General features: G+C 39.8%; 1 protein-coding gene across 4 annotated transcripts in view; it reads left to right on the top strand.

Moving 5' to 3' along the window:
- Positions 1-37: 37 nt before the first annotated feature.
- DNAJC2 (DnaJ heat shock protein family (Hsp40) member C2) overlaps positions 38-15,442 on the top strand; it is a 39,856-nt gene continuing 24,451 nt past the window's right edge. For 2 of the 4 annotated variants that reach the window (XM_055590171.1, XM_055590172.1), the window contains exons 1-5: positions 38-180; positions 2,596-2,644; positions 3,364-3,724; positions 6,059-6,249; positions 8,689-8,764. In XM_055590171.1, the coding sequence (XP_055446146.1) occupies positions 3,661-3,724; positions 6,059-6,249; positions 8,689-8,764 (331 nt within the window). In that variant the 5' untranslated portion in view covers positions 38-180; positions 2,596-2,644; positions 3,364-3,660. The remainder of the gene's footprint in view (positions 181-2,595; positions 2,645-3,363; positions 3,725-6,058; positions 6,250-8,688; positions 8,765-15,442) is intronic. The other 2 variants (XM_055590175.1, XM_055590173.1) reach the window with 2 other exon arrangements.

Genomic DNA, 15,442 nt, shown 5'->3' with positions numbered 1-15,442 from the left:
CGCGGCCTTTTCACTGAGGCGCCAGGCAGAAGAGCGCCCTAGAGGTCACACGCTGGCGTTGCACCCGGCGAAGCGGGAAAGGAGAAGGCTATCCTGTTTGAGAGCGAACGTCGCTCTCCTTCAGCCTCTCACTGTGGCGAGGTCCCTCAGCAACAGATTTCAAGACCAACACAGACTCAGGTTGCTAAGTTTAAATACTGCTTTAGTCATTTACGCTATACTTTGGGGTAACTTCTTTAATGTCTGTGCTTTAATTTTCCTCTTGACCTCCGAGTATTGTGGAGGCATTAAACAACGACGTTTGTAAAGTACCTGGCTTATTAGATACACAGGGAGTAGTGGCTTGTTTTATAGAGTGAGGGTAAATAGGAGTTGTTCATTAATTTGATGTTAACGACGGAGGGGGAGGTAAATTGTTTCCATTTTTGAGCTCGCTGCTAAGGAGTGGTACTGTCTTCAGATACAGGGAAGTCAGGGAAAACAGGTTTTGAAAGAAATGAATTCCGGAGATGAGGAACAGAAGAGAGCAATTAGGAGACAATTGTAGAATTTAGAAAAAAAAAAAAAAAGAAGCCTGACCCTTCTGTGAAAAGGCAACTTACAGAATGGGAGAAGATACTTGTAAGTCGTGTATCTAATAAGGGGTTAAACGACTGAGCGACTGATCTGATCTGATCTGATACAGAATATATAAAGGACTAAAACTTGGTCCAGAGGTTAGAATTGGAGGTCCAGAAGTTGGGATGCAGAGCTTTTTCACTGTGGGAGCCCAGGTTCAATCCCTGGTGGGAGAACTAAGATACTGTAAGCTATGTGGTGTTTTCAAAAAAGAATAGAAAAAAACTAAAACTCAGGACAAAACCTGATTCTTTGAATAGACAATGTACTTGAATGGATATCTCTCCAAAGAAGTTCTACAAATGGTCAACAAGCACAGGAAAAGATGTTCAGCATTATTAGGCCCTGAGGAAATGCAAATGAGAACTGTGAAATATCCCTTCATACCTGTTAGAATGGTTATTATCATGAAAAAGGGGGGGGAAAAGTGTTGGTGAGGATGTGGAGAAAATGGAAATATTAAAATGGTGTAACTACAATTGAAAACAGTATGGCAGTACCCCAGAAAGTTAAAAATGGAATGGTCAAATGACCCAGCAATTCCAGTTCTGGGTGTATACACACAAGAATACACACAAGCAGGGTCTCAGATAGTTGTACTCCATATTCGTAGCAACGTTATTCATGATTCCTGAAAGGTGGAAGCAACCCCGTCGACAGATGAATGCATAAATAAGATGTACATACAATGGAATATTATTCAGCCTTAAAAAAATCTGACACATAACCACTTGTGAGGAAATAGTGTATGATTCCACTTATAGGAGTTACCTATAGGGGTCAAATTCAGAGATGGAAAGTTAAATGATGGTTGATGGGGGCATAGGGGTGGTGGAAATGGGGAGTTGTTGTTTAACACCATAAGTTTCAGTTTTGCAAGATGAAAAGAGTACTGGAGATTGGGTGCACAACAGAGTGAATGTACTTGACACTACTGAACTGCACACGTTAAAATGGTTAAGATGAGAATTTTATGTGATTTCACTACAATTTAAAGGTTATGATGAGAATGGATGGAAGAGGTGTGAGAAAAAATTATTAATATTAAGAAAATGGAGTCAGGTTATCTTGAACCTTGGAGACTGTTTTAACAGTGGTTACATTAATAAAGAGCCTCTTGATGAAAGTGAAAGAAGAGAGTGAAAAAGTTGGCTTAAAGCTCAACATTCAGAAAACTAAGATCATGGCATCTGGTCCCATCACTTCATGGCAAATAGATGGGGAAACAGTGTCAGAGTTTATTTTGGGGGGCTCCAAAATCACTGCAGATGAAAGACGCTTGCTCCTTGGAAGAAAAGTTACGACCAACCTGGGACAGCATATTAAAAAGCAGGGACATTACTTTGCCAACAAAGGTCTGTCTAGTCAAGGTTATGGTTTTTCCAGTGATCATGTATGGATGTGAGAGTTGGCGGATAAATAAAGCTGAGCGCTGAAGAATTGATGCTTTAGAACTGTGATGTTGGAGAAGATTCTTGAGAGTCCCTTGGACTATAAGGAGATCCAACCAGTCCATCCTAAAAGAAAGCAATCCTGAATATTCATTGGAAGGACTGATGCTGAAGCTGAAACTCCAATACTTTGGCCACCTGATGCGAAGAACTGACTCATTGGAAAAGACCCTGATGCTGGGAAAGATTGAAGGAGGGAAGAGAAGGGGACAATAGAGGATGAGATGGTTGGATGGCATCACCGACGGGATGGACATGAGTTTGAGTAAGCTCCAAGAGTTGGTGATGGACAGGGAAGCCTGTGCAGTCCATGGGGTTGCAAAGTGTCAGACACGACTGAGCAACTGAACTGAACTGAAAATTAATAAAGAAAGGGGTCAATAAGAGTTTTAGTGGGAAATTGATTAGCTTAGTTTTTGAAATACCAGTTTTGTCATGTAACATACACAGGTAAAAGTCAATGTATTTTAACAAATGAAAATTAATTCCTAGATAATAATTTGCTTATTTCTCGTTCTCTTTGCAGAAGAGTGGGTACATCAATTGCACAACCTAATCCAGATACTCTGGCAGCGGTAATGGGAGTGGGAGTTGGGGGGGGTGGGAGGGTCTATGAATTTTCACCCACTGTTTTCCTTTTGCTAATTCTTGCTTTTTACTTCAGTCCCAGAAGGAGTCATACAGCTGAAGTATAAATGTCTTCATGAACAATTTAGTCCCAGAGTCCTGTAATTGGGAATATCCTGAAAGAAAACTTAATGCAGCTAAAGCAGTGTAAAATGATTGTTGGCCTTGGATTAGGATCTAACACTGAAGAGGGGTTTCTTCTGCAAATGATAGGAGTGTTAAATGAGATACCACTGGTAAACTAGTAACAGCACAATAAACATTAGCTTCTATTATTTCTGGAGAAGGAAAAGGCTACCCACTCCACTATTCTGGCCTGGAGAATTCCATGGACTGTATAGTCAATGGGGTTGCAAAGAGTCAGACATGACTAAGCAACTTTTACTTTCACTTTCTATTATTATTTACGTAAACATAATTGCATTAGAGTGTATGTACAGAATTCTCTGTAAACGTGTAGGCTGTAACAGTTATTCTCAATACTAATTTGTACACATCTTTTCACTTTTTATACAAGTAGAGCTACTACAAAAATGAACGGTTACATTCAGACTAATAAAGTAGTAGTAACTTAAAAGGAAAAGAATATAGTAAGAGCTGCTTTAGAAAATCATGTTCTATGTATTTCACTGGAAGTGGAAATTAATCCTTTTTTTTTTTAAACCAGGAAACTGATAATTCTAGGAACCTTTCATTCGTGAATTTTGGTCCCCAGCCGGATGTTAGTCAGTAGAGGACCTAGGCAGCCGCACACGTTGGCTGAGGGGAGTGGGGGTGGGATTGGCCTACGCACCACGAAGGAGTCATCCCGGAAGTAGTTATTGGCCGTCTCCATGCGCCGGTTCCTGGACCTCGTAGAGCCAAGGCGCGAGGCTCGGACAGAGAGGTAGAGCTGGAGGGACTCTAAGCGCCCTCCTCCTGGGACGCGAGCCGCTGCGCCCGCGGGGCTGGCTCCGGCGTCATCATGCTGCTCCTGCCAAGCGCTGCAGACGGCCAGGGCACCGCCATCACCCACGCTCTGACCTCTGGTACGTGCCCACTGAGCCCCGGCTCCGTCTAGCCTCAGCCGCCCCTCTCCCGGTCTCCACCTTGGCGACTCCGTAACCTCTCTATCCTTGCCCGTGGCAACTAGCCTATCGAGTGCGGAGCTGCGACGTCACGAGTGTCTTTTTGCTCCCTGTTACACAGAAGTCCTTTCCCAGACTGGAAGGAAGGAGGGAGGGGGGCGTCTTCCTTCAGCCCCCGCAATTTCTTCCTCGTGTCGCTGCTGCTGACTCATGGATCAGGCGGAGCAGTTCGGAACCGAACGCTTCAGTACCCTAAAAAGGTTCTTAAAAGCATCTCCTTGCCTAAGGCAAGAAACTGCCCGCAGCGAGCTCCCCACGTGCCTGATCCCCTACAAAGCTTTGCTGCCGGCGCTCACTTAAACACCTCTCTCCCTCTGTACGTTTGCTCCGGATTTTGTTTTTTAGATGTCCCAACCCAAACAGTGCTCCTTATATTCGATAAGAAAAGGTGTGGTGGTGATAAGACCCGTGTAGACAGACTCTTAAAGGCAGTCATTAAGTGAAACGTCCTATGTCAATCAACTGTCTTCAGTTTTTGGTTTTAAGGGAAAGTTCCCCTGCTGCTGCAGCTTCTTAAATTTATAGCCCAGGACAGTCATGGTATTGTAAATTTAGAGTCTCTAGTTTCAATGATTTCATTGATTATCAGAACCACGTATACAGACGCTTGTATGTGATTTCAGACATATTTCGCAGTACATGTGTTCCTGCTTACAGAGGTTTCTCTGTAATCTCGCAAATAGAAAGGCTTGAAAGCCACACCTGCACTACACACACAGGTCGTACTTCTTAAACATAGTGGTTTGGAATCTTCTCCTGTGCATGGTAGAAGAAACCTCAATTTTCCTACCCAAGTAAAACATGAAAAGTGGAACTAGTTTTACAAAATTGTGGCCATTCGGTACAAAGAAAGACTTAAATCTGAGTTATTAGACAATACAGCTTTTTGCTTTCATTTGAAATATAAAATTAAAATCAAGATGCTTACTTTTTTCCTGACCCAAATTACCTTTCTTTAATTGTTAATGTACAAAGGTATAGTGACTTACTGCACTTCCCAGGAATAATGATAAAGACTTACTTTTATTCAACAGTTTGGGGCTTCCCTGGTGACTCAGATGATAAAGGGTCTGCCTGCAATGCAGGAGACCTGGGTTTGATCCCTGGGTCTGAAAAATCCCCTGGAGAAGGAAATGGCAACCCACTCCAGTACTCTTTGCCTGGAAAATTCATGGATGTAGGAGTCTGGTAGGCCACAGTCCATGGGGTGGCAAAGAGTCAGGCATGACTGACTTCACTTTTCTTTCTTTCTTTCTTTGATTTTCAAAGTGCTTTCATAGTTTGTCATCCAGTTTTACAAGGAAGCAGATAAGTATTCCCATTTTACAGTTGAAGGCATCTCTGACTCATTTCACATAGCTACTAATAGTCAGACCCACGCTGAAATTCAGAGCTTTTGATTTCAGAGCTGTTCCACTAAAGCACAGTTTCATTAGTAAATTCCTGTTAGCTGCTTGAAAATTGTCTTTCAGAAAAAATCATTGCTAATGAATTCTTAAAATGTTTGAAAGCTATCTAAATTCAGTTTTTAATAATTAAAATATTTTGAGTTATTTTCAGAAGATTTTTTTGATGAGGCTAGCTTTTTATGAGTTTATAATTATTTGTTGCTTTATTACAGTTATTAGTCTAAAAAAGTGGAGAAGGCAATGGCACCCCACTCCAGTACTCTTGCCTGGGAAATCCCATGTATGGAGGAGCCTGGTGGGCTGCAGTCCATGGGGTCGTGAAGAGTCGGACACGACTGAGCGACTTCACTTTCACTTTTCACTTTCATGCATTGGAGAAGGAAATGGCAACCCACTCCAGTGTTCTTGCCTGGAGAATCCCAGAGACGGGGGAGCCTGTTGGGCTACCGTCTATGGGGTTGCACAGAGTCAGAAACGACTGAAGCAACTTAGCAGCAGCAGCAGTGTAAAAAAGAAGGCAGTTAGAAACATCTCTCCCTGTCCCTCATCTTCCTCTCATTTCCTCAGAAAAGTATCGATTTATTGACATTGCTGAATAATTGGATAATTATCAGATAATTGGAAGATGTTGATTAACTGTGTAAATACTAGGAAATGATTATTTATTGCTTATCCTCATGTTAACTGGATTACTGCAGTTAGCTTCTCAGTTGATGGTTTTAAAATTATATACTTATGCTGTCATTGGTTTGATATTATTTATTGCCTTGGAACAGATTTATTCTGTGCAATACACTGAAGCCTCTCTTAACACTTTCACTCACAGCCTCAACACTCTGTCAAGTTGAACCTGTGGGAAGATGGTTTGAAGCTTTTGTTAAGAGGAGAAACAGAAATGCTTCTGCCTCTTTTCAGGAACTGGAGGATAAGAAAGAGTTATCAGAGGAATCGGAAGATGAAGAATTGCAGTTAGAAGAGTTTCCCATGCTGAAAACACTTGATCCCAAAGACTGGAAGGTATTTAATATCTGACTCTTGTTCAGTCAGATGCAGTTTTCCATTATTAAACCACGTTTTAAAATGATTCAACAAAATAATCATAATTTAGCACCTGTTTATGGTCAAATCCTGAGTGGGACAGCACTAGCCATAGAATACTATCTCTACTGGAGAAATCCAGAAAGATTTCACGGAAAAGGTACTGTCTGAGTGGTCTTAAACGGTTAGGTGACAGTCTTTGAAGCAAGAGGGAGAAGAGGGAGAAAAGGTGTTCTGGGCAGAAGGAACAGATATGCAAAGACACAAAGGAGTAACAGAATGTGTGCTGCCTCTTCAGGGCCTGGTGAAGGGTAGAGTAGCACATGAAAGGGTGGTGGCGAGAAATCAGGCTGAAAACAGAATCTGAACTCTGGAGTGTCCTTTTTATGCCATACCAAGGAAGGAATTTAAATTTGTTTTCAGGATAGTAAGACATCATCAGAAGTTTCTGAGCTAATTTCAGAAAAGTAATTTCTGGTAGTACAGAAATTTGCTTGAAAAGGGAGAGCAGGACGAGAGGGGAAGGGAACAGTTTGCTGTTATAGGGCTAGTGTACAAGTGAATGCTTGATGCTTGAACTAAATTTGTAGCCAAGTTTTGAGACAGAGGAGAAAGATTTGCTTTTGGGGGAGGTAGACTTGACGAGTCTTGGAGACCTTGGTTGCGCTGCCCAAGAGAAGGGGACGTATTTGGAAGACCCCGATCACCCCAGCTTGAGTCACCTGTTAGACCGTGCTGTTGGTCACCAGCACAGCATTGCAGGAAAGGAACTTTGTGGGGGGCGTGATGTTGTGTTGCTCTGCATCAGGAACTCAGACATCTGTGCTAGAGTGAACTAGGGAGTCATGAGCATTTACAGGGCAATTACTATCCTCCAACCCTGGCATCGGATCAGATCAGCTTGGATCAAGGTATAGAGAGAGACAGAAAGAAATCCCAGGACTGAGCTTTGTAGGGCATTCAGAAGCCAGTCAGAATAACTGGAAAAGCTACTGAAAGATGGGAGAAAAACAGTGGATTCACAGAAACTAAAGCAAAATAGTGTTTCAAGAAAAGAGTCACCTGTGCTGCCAGTGAAAGTTGAAGTCAAGTAAAGGAAGTTGGTTGATCCTGTATTTGGCAGTTGGAAATTGATTCTGAAGAGAGCAGCTTCATAACCCCATGGCTGAGAATGGACAGAGTAGAACTAGATTAGAGTGATTTGAAAAGTAAATTCTAGAGGATGTAAAGCTAAAGGAGGACAGCTATTTCAAGAAGTAATTTTGATGGGAAGCAAAGAAATGAAAGCAAGGTCTGAATGAAGAGTGATAACAGAGCATCTTCTAATACTGATGAAAATAATTCAGTTGAAATTTAGAAGACAGCTGAAAGATGCTAGCATTTGAGAGACGTAGAGAAGATGGTATTTAGAACCAAGAAGAGGAATGGAGTAATTTGTCTTAGTAGGACAGGTTTTCTCAGTGGTGAGGGAAAGGGAAAAGATACATGGATGCAGGACAAGGGCAAAAAGATGCAGGAATTTGAGTATGGTAATTTACATAGTTTTCCTTAAGCAGGAAACAAGGCCATTGATGAGAGGGTGGAGCAGGGTCTATGAAGCTTAAGGAAAGACTAGAGGACCAAGGTATGTAATAATAGTTGGAGAGAGTGGAATGAAGTGTGAGTGCCAGGCATAATAAAGGAATCCATCCATTGGGAGTTTGCAGTCCTGAATTTAAAGGAAAACCAGTTGATCCTATTTGATTTTTTTTCTCCCATGTTTTACACCTTCAACTCCCCTTTCTTCCCACTCATTCTCTGATACTAGATACACCCTTTGAGTTCTGTTAGGAGCCTTCGCTCAAGTGCTGCCTCAACCTCTAAATTTGCAAGGAAAATGAAAGCAGGTGCTTCGTTTTGTTGAGAAACCCCAGTTTCTCAAAATGTTCGTGCAACCTTCTTTGCTCCACATGGTTCCTATCCTGTCATTGACACTGGCCCAACCTACTTGGGCTTCTGTAATGCTCTCCTCAGTTCTGAAATCTTTCTGGCTATACCTTGATTTAAGGATAGCCATAGGATATTAATTTGTATTAATAGAAAAAGAATTATTTGGTCAAGTAATTTCAAAAAATACTAGACTCTCTAAGTTTCTGTCTGCTTGTTTTTGTTTTGGGTTTTTTGGTTTTGTTTTGTTTTTTAACTGCAAGGCTTCTCAAAGCCTTTGTTTGCTTTCTGTGTATACAAATTAACAAGAACGCTATATATACAGTGGTCCGTGTTTTCTAAACTTCTGTGACCTCAGGAGTCATGTGGAATATCTCGCTAGACTTCTATTACGAGAGTCTCATTTTAGGAAACATTGTATTCGGATAGCAACACAAGGGATAGGATATATGGCTTCATTTTAAATTTGACTCCCTTTTGTGTCTTTATCAGAACCAAGATCATTATGCAGTACTTGGACTTGGCCACGTAAGGTACAAAGCTACACAGAGACAGATTAAAGCAGCTCGTAAGTACTTGGTTATTTTGAAATAATCAAATATCTGCTATAGGAAATGTTATCCTATTGAAAAAGTATTGCATGTTTACAGTTTTCTAGGCATAACTCTGGATTTAATGTAAGTTATGTAGTGTACCAGTATATAACCACAGTCTCCTTACCTTCAAAATAAAAAATAAGTAATAAGTCTCCTGAATGGATATTCTCATTAGGGTCAAGAAATCGGGTGAGTGTATTTGTGACAGAATAAACAACATTCTCCTAATGGCACACTTTAAAAAAAAATAGTATTTCACCTCCCTTTGGAAGTTCGGCCAGTTGTGCTTAGTGGAAGTTGCCTTGATAACTTCAGTTTGTCGGTGCTCTTTTGTGATCTTAGGTCACATCTCTGTAGATACCATCTTATCTCTTCTGTCCAAGAAAGAGGTATCTGATACTTCATTGTTCTTTTTATTGACAAGGTTAAAAATTGGTGGGGTGCAGGTACGGGGGCAGAAATCGTTGGCTAACCAGTCTTCATCAGCTTAAGCGTCACTGTCCACTTAGTGCTCTAAACTGTACTGTCCTCTGACGTCTTGTGGATGTAATTTCTTACACACCGTTTGATCACCTAATTAGTAAAGCTTCATGAAAGAGGTGAAGGTGATCAGTTTTCTCTTTTATCTTAGAACACTGTTTTGCCTTCTACTCTAGAGAATGGATATTGAGATCAGAGGAGGTAAAATTGTGGCCATATGAAAAAGGAGCAGGGAATCAGGGTCAGTCAAGAAGAGAAAGTATTGTACTTGGAGAAAGATGACTGAATGAGACCTACCTCATGTTGAAAAATACTGGTTGAGCCTGAGTATGGTAAATGAGGCTTCCCAGGTGATGCAGTGGTAAAGAATCCACCTTCGAATGCAGGAGACGTGGGTTGAACCCCTGGGTCGGGAAGATCCCCTGAAGCAGGAAATGACAACCCACTCGTTTTATTGCCTGGAAAATTCCATGGACAGAGACACCTTGTGGACTATAGTCCGGGGGGTGCACGAAGAGTCAGATATGACTGAGCACAAAGCACACACAACTATGATAAATAAACTCAAAAGTTTCCCATTATTGCTTGTATTTAGGAAAGTCACAGGAAGTATCTTCTTCATTTTGTTAGTTGAAGGAATTTAAGACCTATTATTGGATTTCTTTAAAGGCTGGCATGATTTTAGAATAAGCATATGTTAATGCATATGAATAATCATTGCAATATACATAAATGCTAGGAAAATTCATTTGCTCTGGAAAAGTATTTGCAAAGTCTTACTCTGAAAGAATAGCATACAAATACTATAAATGTGTTGACACATACAAATTTGTGAAAGAACTATGAAAGTAGTTTTATGTTTTAAGATGAGGGAATTGTTTCTCTAAAGATAGAAACATATGCAACAATTATAAAAGAAACATTCGTTTGCTTCTGTTAAGTCCATTCATTTTATTGGGATAATAGAAATTAATTTTTGAATATTCTGTTGCCAAAAGTTTCGTACCCCCAATGTACAGATTATTAGCATTATGTGGATTCACAGTTAACTCTCTGCCTCCTTGTTGTGTATTCTCAGTATTTATTCAGAAGACTGATATTCTTTTTCCTCTGTCACTGTAAAATAGATGGCTGCTACTTACTGCTCCCTGGAATCTAGTCCAAAAGTAAAAATGCAAAGTTACTTGTTTGCAAGTTTGTAATTATTAGCATGAAGTGAAGTGAAATCTCTCAGTTGTGTCCGACTCTTTGCGACCCCATGGACTATAGCCTCTCAGGCTCCTCCATCCATGGGATTTTCTAGGCAAGAGTGCTGGAGTGGATTGCCATTTCCTTCTCCAGGGGATCTTCCCAACCCAGGAATCGAACCCAGGTCTCCCACATTGCAGGCATACACTTTACAATCTGAGCCACCAGGGAAGCCCATTATTAGCATAGACAAACCCAGTAATATGAATCTGATTACATTTGAGACCCTTCTAGTTCTTGAGTCCTATTACCAACACATAAAGGAGGTTGTAGGCTTTTTTTACATTTTATTTAATTTTTTTAATTAAAGTATAGTTAATGTATAATATTATATAAATTACAGGTGTCCAGTATAGTGATTCACAATTTTTAAAAGTTATACTCCATTTATAGTTACTGTGCTGCTGCTGCTGCTGCTGAGTCGCTTCAGTCGTGTCCGACTCTGTGCGACCACATAGACGGCAGCCCACCAGGCTCCCCCGTCCCTGGGATTCTCCAGGCAAGAACACTGGAGTGGGTTGCCATTTCCTTCTCCAATGCAGGAAAGTGAAAAGTGAAAGTGAAGTCGCTCAGTTGTGTCCGACTCTTCGTGACCCCATGGACTGCAGCCTACCAGGCTTCTCCCTCCATGGGCTTCCCCAGGCAAGAGTACTGGAGTGGGGTGCCATTGCCTTCTCCATATAGTTACTGTAAAATATAGATTATATTCCCTGCGATGTATAGTATATCCTTATAGCATATTTTGTACTTAATAGTTTGTTGACAGTTTTAATTTTTTAAACTTTTTGAATGGCTATGATGAAAATTAGGGATTCATTCACGAGTAGATAAAGTAAGTGGTCTTTTTTTTTCCTTTTCTGCATTATCTGAAAAGAATAAATTGCTAGGAAAGTTGAATGATGGATCAAGAGACAGTACGCATACTAAAAGTATTTCCATTTTTTTTTTTAAGAAAAATCGCCACACTGGCAAATGATGCATGTAGGTTTGATAGTCTCTGCTTGGAAATTAAAGTCTTTGATTTGAATTTTCTAAATTTAATAATTTTAGCTTAAAATACTTCTCATGGGGGACTTCCTGGGTGGTCCAGTGGCTAGAACTCTGTGCTCCAGTGAAGGAGACCTGGGTTCAATCCCTGGTCAGGGAGCTGGATCTGATATGCACAACTGAAGATCTCATAGGCCACAACTAAGGCCCATTGCAACCAAATAAATATAAATAAATATTTGAAAAGTAATTCTCATATTTTAAGCTGAAAACTGTTTCATAAAATGCCTCTTAAAATTAGAAATAATAGAGACTTTTTGTAATAATCTATAATGGAAAACAGTCGGGGAAAATATATATATATATATCTGAATCACTTTGCTATAAACTGAAACTAACACAATATTGTAAATCAGCTGTACTTCTATATAAAAAAATCATAGATGCTTTTTCTGATAATAGCAATATGAATGTACAATAAAAGCCCATTTAGTAATGTACCTTCAAAACCCCAGAAACTGTCTTTGGTGAGGAAGGGAGGAGAGAGAAGTCTGAAATTACAATAAACATGCACAACAGCTGCTCAAAAATTACCCTTGTCTCTTTCAAACTGAAAGATGTTCTTTGGCCTCCATTATCTCATTTTTAATATTGGAGGACATCTTTTGCCTCCTTCAGCCCCACCTTTGGGCAGAGTATACTGTACATAAATGACTAGAGGTGACTAGGTGGAAACGTCAATGAAGGAAAAAACAGTGTAGCCTAAGAGCAGACTATTAGCAAGAAACAGGCATCGCCTATCTCAGACTTTATCATGAGGTTCGAAAGAAGACTTACTCCACCTTGTCAGTGCGATACGAAGATGTTGCATTGGGGTAAGGCGGGGGCGGCATAGGCACTGCAGAAAGAGACTCAAGAAAAAAATAGAATTGCCTGGAAACTCAAAACTGGAGAGCAGGGTTTAGAATTACAAAGGCTGACTACAATTAGAAAACAGTAAAGCAGACAGCCTAGAGGAATGTTCCCAAGATTCAGAAGGAAAGAATAAAAAGATGTCAGATTTCCCTAAAGAATGGGTCAAAATAAATGTAACAGAGGCAGTAATTGCAAATAAAGAAGAAAACTTACCTGATTTATAAAGAGCTGAGTTTGAGAATATTTGTAGGCATGTGTGTGTGCATGCGTGTGGTTAGTTGTGTCCAACTCTTTGTGACTCCTTGGACTGTAGCCTGCCAGCCTCCTCTGTCCATGGAATTTTCCAGGCAAGAATACTGGAGTGGGTTGCCATTAGGGTTTACTCCTCAGCACACACTTGCATTTCAAAGGAGAACAGTATGAATTAGGCCGAGCTGCACAGCATCCGTTTTGCCAACCAGGGTGGAAGAGCCCCAAGCGGTGACTAGAGAAGCTATGGTTTTCCCCAAGCACTGGCCGTGGGAAAAGCCAGTTCTCCCTTCCTGCAGTGCCCAACAATGGTGGGGTCATCACATCTCTGAACTATCCTATACGATGTGATTGTTGTTTCTGGCTAGTAAGCTTCCAGGCCTAATAGTCAGACTCTTAGTTCCTGTGAGGTGCCTAATAACCTTCAGTAAATTTCCTTTTCTTCTTAAACCAGCTAGAAGGTGAAAATGTCTCCTCTTGAGTGTTAGTGGACAAACTGATAATACAGTTGTTGTTTTTTTTTAACTGTAGCTCAAAAAAACAAAAGTGTATTCATCAAAGTTTCTGAACCCTTGCAATGTATACAAAAATCACTAAATATGCCATAAAAAGAAATATTGTACAGAAATATTTATAACAGCCTCATTCACAGTGTCCAAAAACTGGAAGCCACCCAAATGTTCACCAACAGGATGATGGATAAGCAAACTGCTTGTATTCATAAAATAGAGTAGTGTTTAGCAGTTTTTAAAAAATTGCTGATATACATAAGGGGGTGAATCTTAAAACATTATGTGAGATACAAAGACATACTGTATGATTCCATTTAGATGAACTTCCAAGAGCCTACAAACATAATCTCTCATGAGAGAAATCAGAAGGGTAGCCCCAAGTGGTGGGGGGTGGGACTTAACTGGAAAAGGGGGTAAAGGGGAACTCTGAGTGATGAAAACAATATGTATTTTCCTTTGAGTGGTTGTTAAACAACTGTATACAATTGTCACAACCTTTTGAACGGAGTACTTAAAATATGAACATTTTATTCTATGTAATAAAGTAGATCTGACTCAACAAACCAAAAAAAAAAAAAAATGACTTGAGTGTTTGTATATATACACTTGGACCTGGACAGAAATAAAAATTGTATTAATAGATGTGAGAGCAAGATCACTGACTATCAGAACAGACGTTTGGCAGCTAGAGCCCTACCATCAGGAAGTTCATTGCCTGCAAAGCTATCATGTTACCTTCTCCCCACCCCCACCCCCCCATTTTTTTTTTTTCCTGCACTGCAAGGCATGTAGCATCTTAGTCCTCTGATCAGGAATCGAACCCAGGTCCCTCGCAGTGGAAGCGTGGAATCTTAACCACTGGACCACCAGAGGATACATCTGTTACCTTTTCTAAAGGAGAGAAAAAATAAAACATTCAATTCAGATATTTAAAAGAATATCACTGAGGAAGATGGAGGGAAAAAAGTAGATAAAACAATATCTTAAAATGGATTTATAAGAAGGAAAAACATAGTAGAGTACAGAAGGAATAGAAAGTGTTATAGAAGATATATTTAACTGAGGCCACAGTTAAATGCAGGGAATTTGAAATTTTTGATAAAATTGGCTTTTTTTTGGGAATTGAAAAAATTGAAAGAGTTACCCAGAATTATCTTCTGAAAATGTTTTAGGCCTAGGTGATTTCTTAAGTGAATTTTTTTTCAAATGCTTAAGGAATTGAAAATTCTCATGCTGAACATAAACTGTTTTAGGAACAATTCATTTCATGACCATTAATGTAATCCTAGTATGAAAACCTGGCATTGAAAGGCAACATTATGGAAAAGTCAGTGAAAAGTTCTTGGTTGCCAGGGGTTGAGGGATTGAGAAGAGATGAATAGGTAGAGCGCAGAGGATTTGGGGGCAGTGAAAATACTCTGTATATTATGGTGGATACGTGTTGTCATGCATTCATCCAAACCCACAGAATGTCCACCACCAGGAGTGAAAACCATGGCCTTTAGGTGATTATGATGTGTCAGTGTAGGGTCATCAGTTGTAGCAAATAGTGGGCATTCCCTGCTAGTCCAATGGTTAGGCCTCAGCACTTCCATAGCCAGGGTCTGGGTATGATATCTGGTTAGGGAACTGAGATCCCACAAGCCACATGGTGCAGCCAAATTTGAAGAAAAAAAAAAGCTAGATGAAAAAAAAATAACAAATGGACTGCTCTGGTGGGGGGAGTTGATAAGGAAGGGCGGAGGGCCTATAGATCTGTTAATCACCCTCTTAATTTTGTTGTGAATCTTAAAACTAATTAATTTTTAAAATGTGGCCAGAAAGGCTTTAAAAAAAAAAAAACTACAAATATCATCCATGAATGTATTGAATAATACCAAAAACAGTTAATAGCAAAATGAATTCAACAATGTGTTAAAAGAATACTGCCAATGAATATTACTTTTAAGAAATATATTAACAAAGCTAAATCTGCTTATATTTTACATAATATTATCAATATATCAATGTGATATCCTAAGAAGATAGTGAAAGTACATTCAGTACAATTTAATATTCACTCCTTTTTGATAAATAGAACTTTAAAAAGAAATATAATTAATTCCCACATATTTCAGATTTCACTGCCAACAAACTTTTAACTGTGTGATATTCTCATAAAAACCCATGAGGGAGTCTGCCAATGACTTTTACGCTATTTGGGAGTTTGGGTCAGTGAATTAAGATATTAAAGGAGAGAGAACTATTAGAAAGAAAGAA

This window comes from Bubalus kerabau, chromosome 8 (genome assembly GCF_029407905.1).
Source record: "Bubalus kerabau isolate K-KA32 ecotype Philippines breed swamp buffalo chromosome 8, PCC_UOA_SB_1v2, whole genome shotgun sequence".
NCBI lineage: Eukaryota > Metazoa > Chordata > Mammalia > Artiodactyla > Bovidae > Bubalus > Bubalus kerabau.
The sequence above is the reverse complement of the archived record's forward strand: the minus strand, read 5'-3'. Positions and strand labels throughout refer to the sequence as shown.